Source organism: Tripterygium wilfordii, chromosome 8 (assembly GCF_013401445.1).
Source record: "Tripterygium wilfordii isolate XIE 37 chromosome 8, ASM1340144v1, whole genome shotgun sequence".
Classification (NCBI taxonomy): domain Eukaryota; kingdom Viridiplantae; phylum Streptophyta; class Magnoliopsida; order Celastrales; family Celastraceae; genus Tripterygium; species Tripterygium wilfordii.
In genome coordinates this window covers 11,556,855-11,567,066 of record NC_052239.1, presented here as the reverse complement: position 1 = coordinate 11,567,066, position 10,212 = coordinate 11,556,855, and the positions used below count along the sequence as shown (strand labels likewise).

Sequence of the window (10,212 nt, the reverse complement as noted above, 5' to 3'; positions counted from 1 at the left end):
TGACTTTACATTATTTTAATCAAAAAAAAAATTAAAGATTCGAAATCAACAAAAGAAAAAGTAAGTGAACCTAACCCATTGAATTATTATTATATCCACTATCCTGATATTAAAATTCGATATAAAATTCGATATAGATGAAATCGGAACAGTGGGTCTCTCTTTTCATTTTCATATTTCTTTGGGCTCTGCGGAAATCCGTCGATATTTCCGATTAAATCTTTTTACTCCTAGATGCTCTATAGGAATAAATAACTATTCCTTTCTTTCCCATAAAAAAAGTTTCATAACATAAGAGACATAGCAAAGACCTTTTCTATATCCTTCTTTGATTCCAGAACACAGGATAGCTTTTTTTTATATCTCCATTTCTCCTTATTTCTTTATCTTTTTTTTTTTTAGATTATATATTTCGAATTTAGATACTATAGAGAATCAATATAGAATATTAGGTAGAATTAGATAGAATAAGATTTCTAGATATCTATTAGATCATGGCTTCATGTATCAAAAATTTCCCTATTGTACAGACGAGATTTGTGTTATAATATTCATTACAATGCAACGTGAAGAATACTTCTTATTATTTTTTTTTATAATTGTAGCTTAAAATTAAACAATCAAATACGTAAGCAAACACACCTATCATCCGAGTGACTATATTGGAAAGATGTCAAACATTCATTAGATTAACAAGTTTGAATATTATTCCTCCGTCATAAGTGAGGATTTTAATAAAATCTTGAGGTACCTTCCTCTTTATCAAAAAAAAAAAAAAGGGCCAAATCTTGCATTTATTATAAAATTTTATTAACCCCCACTCAAATAAAAAAAAAAATTTGTTAAAAGTTCATGGGGTTGGGCAAAGTTGACTGGGCTTAAGCCTGACGTTGGTCTAAGTTATTCTATTATGTGTTTTGACTAATCCCATATTATTTGTCGCGGATTCTTTCTTGAACAAAAGGGAAGAGACTATTCCACACGAAAACGACACCGTCAAAGGGACAACATGACGAGCGCCATGACACATGTTGTAGAACTGTCGAAGAACGTTCAGGGTATAAGTAGTAGACACCACAATGGATCTGTTCATTCATTCCACAACTCCCAATTAAGAGTACGTTTGATCATCTTCCTGTCGCTTTGCATTTGCAAGTTCTGAAACAATGGCGGACCAGGTGATTCTGCTAGACGAAAATGTTAGTATGTTCGGGAGTAGGGTTAGGATAGCCTTGGCCGAGAAGGGGATCAAGTACGAGTACAAGGAGCAAGATTTGGTCAATAAAAGCCCTCTTCTTCTTCAGATGAACCCTGTTCACAAGAAGATCCCTGTTCTCATCCACAATGGCAAGCCAATCTGCGAGTCTCTCGTCATTGTTGAGTACATCGATGAGGTCTGGAACAACGACAAGTCGCCTCTGCTTCCCTCCGATGCTTATGAGAGAGCTCATGCTAGGTTTTGGGCCAATTATGTCGACCAGAAGGTAACTATTTCCATTTCATTTAATTGGATAGCTCACTTGGTATAAGCTTAAGATATTTTTTATAACATGGAATCCACTTAGTTGCTCACCGAATAATTGGTTGGTAAACCCTGAGTCACCTGAAAGACCACACAATCCCCATTATAAATTGTGATAATGGAAATACTAATGAGATTTGAATTCATGACCTCCAGTTTGCGTTAAGAGTTACCATGGTCAAATTCACCATCTCAGCCAACAACCCGTTGTTTCTAGAAGTGGGTAACCATTCATTGATTTCAAATTACCGTGTAAACACAATTGCCATTCCTAGAGCAAATACAGTCTGTTGTAATGATTTATTAAATGCAGATATATGATGCTATAGTGAAGATATTGACCACAAAAGGAGAAGAGCTGGAGGCAGCCAAGGAGGTGTTCATAGGAATCCTGAAGGTCTTGGAGGATGAGCTTGGTGATAAGCCCTACTTTGGAGGCGAAAAATTTAGCTTTGCTGATATTGCTTTGGTTTGCTTCTCTACCTGGTTTTACGCCGTTGAGAACTTCGGCGATTTCAGTATAGAGAGTAGGTTGCCCAAGCTTGTTTCATGGGCCAAGAGGTGCATGCAGAAGGAGACTGTGTCCAAGTCCCTTTCCGATGAGAAGGCTGTCTACGACTTTGTTGTTACGTATAGGAAGGAGTTGGGAATTGAGTAGGGTGTTTGATTTTGATGTACTCTTGCTTGGAATTTGTATTGTCACTGCTCTTGGAGTTTGCCTTTTATTGTGTTCTTTCTTATGTGTGGAATAAACGACACTTGATAAAAATTTATTATTCTTTCTGTGACGTAATTACAAATACTCATATATTTCAGTGACCTATTTGAACTTAACCTATTAAAAGTTTATTTATTTATAATCGTCCACATCAAACCATGCGTTGAACGTTCATCCAATTCGTTGAACCTTTACGCTTCAAGCACGATACAGAATTGTGTGGGGAGCATGTTGCCAATGCCGAAAAGGCAAATTGAGGTACACAATCGATCTCCTCATAACTTGGCTTCCTTCTTACCGGGGTTGGCCTAACAATGTTACAACCATATAAAGAAATGCAGAGGGATTTCATTGTTCATGCTTTACAGTCTTATTGTAGTATCGAAACGGAGATGGAGGTGAAGCTTCAATCTTTAGTTAGTAATTCACACTCCTTTCTAGCGGGAATCAAAGATTCTGTCTTTTCTTATTTTCACTCTATTCTGCTTTTATATTGAACCACATGCATAGTTGATGAACAAGTAAAAAAAGTTGTATTTAATCAATAAGCAACACAACCCAAGATAAACATTGAGTAAAGTCTTATTTTGGTCACTGAAAGATGATGATCTTTTCAACGCAATCATTGCTAGAGCTTCTGTGAGATTTCTCTCTGAAACCATGAAAACGCCTCCGTTTTGGATGGTGGGGATTATTTGTACTTCCTATTTTCCCATTCACACCCCAAAACTAAGAAACCCCATTAAAATATGTTTTAATCTGAACACACCTCATTTTGATGTTTTTTCAAAAAAAAACCGAACACACCCCATATAGGTTTCTTGTCAAAAAACATAGTGTTATTAGCATCAGAGCGAGAGAGTTGTTAGCATGATTAGATCTTGAAGTTTTTGTGGCTGAAATCACTAACCAGATGATAATCTACAAAGTAAGAAGTAGTAAGAACCTAAGCTCCCATGGAATTGAAAATTAGCCAGTCACAAACCATAATATCAGTTATAACAAATTATGGAAAAGAACAAAAATAAACCTAAGGAATGGAAGTGCAGCAGCAAGATCAACCACAAAATTTGACTTGAGATACCGCTTGGAGATCTCTCTTGAATCCATAACCAGCTCTCCGCTCCCAAACACCCAAGAACTCAACGCAACAAATGTTGTCTTGATCGATGTGGTAATTGTCGTCGCCCATCAACGTCAACAAAACATAGAGGTAGAGGTGAGAGAGACAAAACAGAGAGAGAGTGAAGAAAAGAGGAAGGAGAGAATGAGTCTCAATTTGGCGCGTTGGGGTGTTTACAGCCTATGGTTTTTTGTGGATTTTGGGATGTGAATGAGAAAATTGGGAGTGCAAATAGTCCCACCGTTTTGGATTCTGAGTTGATACGGCATCTTTTAGGTTTTTTATGTTTTTCTTCATTAATGACATCGTTTTGTGACCATTACTCTTGTATTATTTTATTGTTTCTTTTTGAATCTAGATGACCGTTGCAGTCATCCCTGTTATAAGGTGCCTGTTACTGTTTTCTCTGTAACTTGCTTTTTAATGAATCAATAGATTTGCTTCTGCTTCTTGCGATCTATTCGAATTTGAATTTCTTTAAACTATTTTATGGAATCGAAGCCAAGTTATCAAAACCAATTCATGACTCACGGCAAGTTCAATGCATCTATTCCTTCTTCATCTAGAAACCCTATTTCAGAGCAACAAAATCAATTTGAAATTTTTTATTTAAAAGATTATTAGCCTAAAGGCTCATACTCCTATTTAAACAAAAAAAAGAAAGGAAATGTTAATAAAATTAAAAATATTTAAAATCCTAATAATTCTATACAAAATGGACTTCTAATGAGAAAAGAAAATAATTAAGCTTACTCTCCTAATTATGAAAGGAAATTAGGAATTCTACACTTGAAAAATAACTCGTTCTAGAGTTACGATATGACTGAAAAAAATTGTCTTCACATGATACCCACAAAAAAACTAGTACTTTAAAATCCCCGCATCTATGGATTGAATTTGTACTCTTTCCATTCAAAGAAACAAATATTTCAAATAGTGGCGGTTATTCAACACACTTATGAACTCAACGAAAAAACTAAAAAAAATAAATAAATTGATGAATATAGGAATCTGGTACCAACCACAAAAAAAAAAAAAAAATTGACACTAAAAAAGGTGGCGGAATCTCAAAATATTTGGCTAGATTTAAAATTTTTGGTAACATTTTTATGACATTTCCGTACTTTCCATCTATAGATATATATATTGCTTAATAAGGAAATTATTGACCAACGCAATGACAATGTTTTAGAAGGACCTTTTAGGTTTAAGTACACACCACACTGGAGCTGTTCATTTCGCCAACTCCCAAGTAAAAGGCGATTCGTCTTCCTCTCCCTCTGCATTTCCAAGTTCTGAAACAATGGCAGACCAGGTGATTCTGCTAGACAAAAATATCAGTATGTTCGGGATGAGGGTTAGGATAGCCTTGGCGGAGAAGGGGATCAAGTACGAGTACAAGGAGCAGGACTTGGTCAACAAAAGTCCTCTTCTTCTTCAGATGAACCCGATTCACAAGAAGATCCCTGTTCTCATCCACAACGGCAAGCCAATATGCGAGTCTCTCCTCATTGTTCAGTACATCGATGAGGTCTGGAACGACAAGTCTCCTCTGCTTCCCTCCGATCCTTACGAGAGAGCTCAAGCTAGGTTTTGGGCCGATTATATCGACAACAAGGTAACTATTTATCAGTAGATGCTTTAATTCCAGATAATTGCTAATTCCGGATATCTTTTAAAATGGTTACATTTGACGCGGTGCGGAAGAAATGATTGATTGACTCGTTCACAACTAAACCAAGATAACTTGGAATCCACCAAGGAAGTTTGGAATCCACCAAGAACGTTAAGAGAAATCTCAAAATTATTATGGTACGGGTATCCCACATCAGAAGGATGTGATTGACTGATGCGCTTTATAAGCGTGGGCAAACCTAACATTGATAAGTCGGTTTTTCAGTGCTGAGTTAGGCCCATTCCATATTATTCATTTATCAATCATCTCTTCTTTTGTCGAAACGGTACCACCCTATATATACTAAAACCATAAAACCCTAATAAAATTTAAAATACTAATTTGATTAAAATTCATATTAACTACTAAAACTCCTAATAACCTAATAATGAAATAGACTTCTAACAAGGAAAAGAAATAACTAAAATAACTCTCCTAATTACTAAATGGTTTACTTCATAAATGGGTTAATTCATATTTTTTGTTAAAAAAATTTAGACACTAACGAGTGAAAGAAAATATTTTGAAAATTTTAAATTTAAATATAACAAATATATTTGTGACATGCCAACGCTTATTAACTGTTTTACGGTGATCTCAAATGCGTCGTAAATGTTTAACTTACCAATGTCTACTTTAAAATGTCGCGATATTTTTATCGACATATGTATTGACGACGCTTGTTCAGCATTTCAAAAGTACTGTAAAATACCTTTTACGACGTTTTTTTGTTATTAACTAAAGCGTCGTTAAAGACTCCACTGTTTGTAGTGGTGATTATGAATCAAACTTTTTGGCATCTACTGTGGGTAGCCATTTATTGATTTCAAACTACCTTGTCAACATGATTGCCATTCCTAGAGCGAATGTAATCTCTTGTAGTGACTAGACTTCTAAAAATTTACGTATTGATTTATGAAATGGCAGATGATTGATGTTGTGAGGAAGATATTGACCACAAAAGGAGAAGAGCTGGAGGCAGCCAAGGAGGAGTTCATAGGAATCCTGAAGGTCTTGGAGGATGAGCTTGGTGATAAGCCATACTTTGGAGGCAACAAATTTGGGTTTGTTGATATTGCTTTGGTCTCCTTCCATGGTTTTACACCTATGAGACCTTTGGCAATTTCAGTATAGAGAGTAGGTTGCCCAAGCTTGGTTCATGGGCCAAGAGGTGCATGCAGAAGGAGACTGTGTCCAAGTCCCTTTGCAATGAGAAGGATGTCTACGACTTTGCTGTTATGTTTAGGATGAAGATGGGCATTGAGTAGGATGTTCGATTTCGATGTACTCTGGCTTGGGAATTGTATTGAGTGTTCTTGGCGTTTGCATGCCTTTTATTGTGTCTTCTTTCTAATGTATGAATTAATAACACTCGGGTGTGTCTCGAATATGTAGGATATATGTTTTTAAGAAAAAGTGTTTTTCCCCGTATTAAGAAAAGATGTCATGATGTTGGTTGTATGGTTATTGCTAGCGAGGAGAGAGTGTTTTTTTTGGGGATTACTACTGAAATGGCCATTCGAAAAGGGGTTAAACAAGCCCCTTTATTTTGTTTGAGGCTAAACAAACCCATGTACTATGAAGTTTGGTCTATGATAGTCTTTCATCCAAACTCACGTTAAATTAAGCTGATGTGTACTCTAATATGTGACATGACTTTGATTTGGAAAAAAAAAGAGAAGAAAATTAAGTGTAAAATTCTTACATTAACCCACCAACCTGAAATAAACATGTGGCACTGTTGTGATGAACAAAATATCACCTCATGCAGACATATCTCGAGAAGACTCACCTCTGTTTAACTTTGCATGTAACAAATATAAACCAAGGCTTACCTAGGACTTGGGAAGCCTATTTCAATACCGAGAAGTCTGTCTTGCATTCAGGCAGTGACTATCCCATTAATAATGAGGGACTTCTACAAGAAGACTTGATGCAGTCCACATGGCCCACGCATTCATGGAGAGATATGACAGGCGCATGAATTAAGGATGGGATCAGCTATTCCTTCAATTCAGCAGACTAAAAGGCTATTACTGCAATCATGGGATCAAGAATATTTACATCACGTCTCTTCCGTTAATTCAGCATTTTATTATTCCTTTATTATTGGCCATTATTAGCTCGTTATTATATTGTTTCCAAAAAGGTTGTTTAAACCTCATATGCTCGAGTATTTATGCATGTAGCCTCCAGAAGGCAGAGGCAGTTTTTGAATGAATTAATAAGACTTGATATACAAGTTTTCTTTTCAATTCTTGGACATTCATAGAATTCAACGAGAATTGAGGGCTTGATTTCGGTATTCATTGGATCAACGAAATTGAGTGGGTTTGACTTGGTATTCGCTTGCGGATCAACAGGTTTGAAATCACCATCACGCTATAATTGCATCAAGACTTCTACTCCAATTCAAAGAACAAAGATGAATGTCTCCTAAATCACATAGAAGACAAGACTCCGACTCTACCACGTATTAGAATTAGTGTATCACTATATAAAGACAGCCCCGGTCATGTAAATTGACGCATTTACAATTTTCTGCACTTTGAGCTTTGGTCTTTCGAGTTCTTAGCCTTTATTCTCCTACTTTTCTAAAGTAAGCATCAAAGTGTCTTTCCCAAGAAAGACACCTTGGGGAGACTCAATAGATTCCCAGTCCAGGTTCTTCATCAGCAACACTACAACCAACCTAGTTTGAATCCACTCGAGACGCCTACAAGATGAGCAAGATTTGCACGTCATCACATGTACCTTGAATCAAAGCCAAAATACATATTAAACACAGACATAATTTTGGCATCACTTTGGGATGGACCATTGACCTTTATTGGTTGATGTTGGTGATGTTAATTCACGTTTGGATATGTTGTAAACACACACCCCCATACACACCAATAATATTATCGTTTTGGGTTGTCCGATTTCCGTGGATGCATCGAGCCCGCACAGTTTTGTTTCTCCTTAGACCCAAGCAAAGCAAATGGGTTAGGTCCAACTCACTCAAGCTTAGGAAAAGACATTCTTAATGTTTGAAGGTGGGCTTGGCCTTATAAATAAGACATTAGTGCCCACAGCTTTCGATGTGGGACTTTAACAGGATATGCTACTAAGAGTTTGGAATAAAATCTGAGGATTGGGGCTTGCTAGTTTGGGTCCTCCTGTGTTCTTGCAGCTTGTTTTTCTGGGGTTTTGCAGGGTACTCATCAAATCTGTTTTTTTGGAAGACAAAATTAACATTGCCTTTTTACTCTCGGCGCTGCTCAAACCAGCACTGTTCGCTCTCACCTCTCTTTAACACACATTATTGAAAAACAAAATTAAGTGCCGTGCCTTGCCGGCCGTGTGTATCACAAAGAGAAAGAAATCCAAAGACAATTCAAACACGGTCTTTATATCAATATAAACTTTCAAGACGATTTTGTTGTAAGTTTTCCTTTACTTGGCCCCATTTGTCATTTCCTATTTTGTTCATGGCATTGCATGCATGCAGACATGAAAAACGTTTTTCATGTTATACATGGTGGGTGGTCGGGAGAACCTGATTGATCTAATCAAAGACGAGCTGTCAGATCACAACGTGTAAAATTATCTTGCCATAAGGTTGGCTTTGGTCATTTTTCGGTAGGTCCATTTTAGCCTTGCCTGCAATTTAGCATGGAATCGATAGAGCATGTACGTACCGGTTATTTGTTCTGTACAAGAAGTCGACAATCATTTTGGTCTTGTGAGCTGCATACTGCTACATCGGTGCGGAAGTATAAATCGATTGATTAGTTCACGGCTAAGTCAACATAATTTAGAATCCATCAAGAGAATTGAGAGAAATCTCAAAAATTTTATTTATGCATCAATCATCTCTATTTTGCCAAAACGGCTACATCCCTATAAATACTAAAACATAAAACCTTAATAGACATAAAAAATACTAATTTGACAAAATTCCTATTAATTACTAAAACTTGTAAAAATTATATTATATATACAATTCTAATAAGAAAAATAAATAATTAACTAACACTCCAATTATTAAAGAAAATCATAAATCTTTTCCTAAGTCATCTGTTTCGAAGAGAAGCAGTACCAGCTTGAGGTGGTGAAATTGGGCATCTTCATAGAGAAGCATATTGTTGGAATATTGTTTTGCTTTTTCTAAATTTCTGGTTTTTCTTTTTTTATTTGTTTTTATATTCCATGTAGTATTTTAATTTCTTTTAATATTCCATGAGGCATTTTTATTTTAATTTCAATATTCCACTATTGCAAATTTATGACACGTCACCAATTTTCGATAAGAAATTCACTTGAATTGGACCAGAGCGACTTAATTGTTGAAATTTAGAACATTCAATGACGTAATTTGAAACCTTTTTCCTTTCGTGACCCAATTGTAAATACCCTATCTTTTAGTGACCTATTAGTACTTAACCCCTAAAAAAGTTGTGGTGCAGTGAGAAGGGGAGTTACAATTTAGTATTTTACATGTCAATAATATTCATTGCAATGTAACGTAAAGAATACTTCTTATTTTTTTTGATTGTATCTTAAAAATTAAACAATCAAATACGGGTTAATAACACTTTTGGTCACTGAATAATTTGACCCACTTCAACTTGACCATTCATTTTTCAAACGTTTCAAATTGAGTATTGAAATTTTAAAGTTGTTTCACGCTCATCACATGGCAGATTTCTGCGTTTTCGATCAATAAAATCATTGATGTGGCAAAAATAATAATAAATTTATATTTCTAATTTATGTGGCCTGACATGTGCTTACTTGACTTTTAGGGTTTATGCCACATAAAAAAACATATAGAAAAAATAAAAAAAATAAAAACACAAAAAATAAACGAAAGGGAAAAAATCAAAACCTAAAAAATTGAAATCCTCTTCAACGGACACAACTAAATATCAAAAACCTCTGTTGTCCATTTTTCCCTCACAATAGACTGAACCTAGCTCGGAAAATCCACGGCCCCACCGTACACGCACCAGGGTCCACCGGTCGACTTCGGCGCATGGCCGTTCGATCTTGGGGCAAAGGCCGTGGAGAAGGAAGAAGACGAAGAGGAATTTATATTTTTTAGGGTTTTGATTTTTTTTGTGTTATCATATTTTTGTTTATTTTTCCTTGAGAACTGCTATACATTTGTACGGTGAAGACTTCCATCC

General features: G+C 35.8%; 1 protein-coding gene and 1 pseudogene across 1 annotated transcript; both read left to right on the top strand.

Moving 5' to 3' along the window:
* The first annotated feature begins 1,116 nt into the window (after nt 1-1,116).
* Nucleotides 1,117-2,299, top strand: LOC120004384 (probable glutathione S-transferase). The gene is made up of 2 exons (XM_038853727.1): nt 1,117-1,484; nt 1,836-2,299. The coding sequence occupies exons 1-2, from the start codon at nt 1,167-1,169 to the stop codon at nt 2,178-2,180; spliced, it is 663 nt and encodes a 220-aa protein (XP_038709655.1). The 5' UTR covers nt 1,117-1,166; the 3' UTR covers nt 2,181-2,299.
* Nucleotides 2,300-4,623: 2,324 nt separating this feature from the next.
* On the top strand, nt 4,624-6,306 carry LOC120004451 (annotated as a pseudogene).
* Nucleotides 6,307-10,212: the final 3,906 nt, after the last annotated feature.

What these genes read in the sequence shown, in the direction of transcription:
- LOC120004384 (XM_038853727.1), top strand. Translation starts at nt 1,167, where the DNA reads ATGGCGGACCAGGTGATTCTGCTAGACGAAAATGTTAGTATGTTCGGG. An exon ending in CCAATTATGTCGACCAGAAG is followed by an intron (nt 1,485 to 1,835) that starts GTAACTATTTCC and finishes TATTAAATGCAG; the next exon opens with ATATATGATGCTATAGTGAA.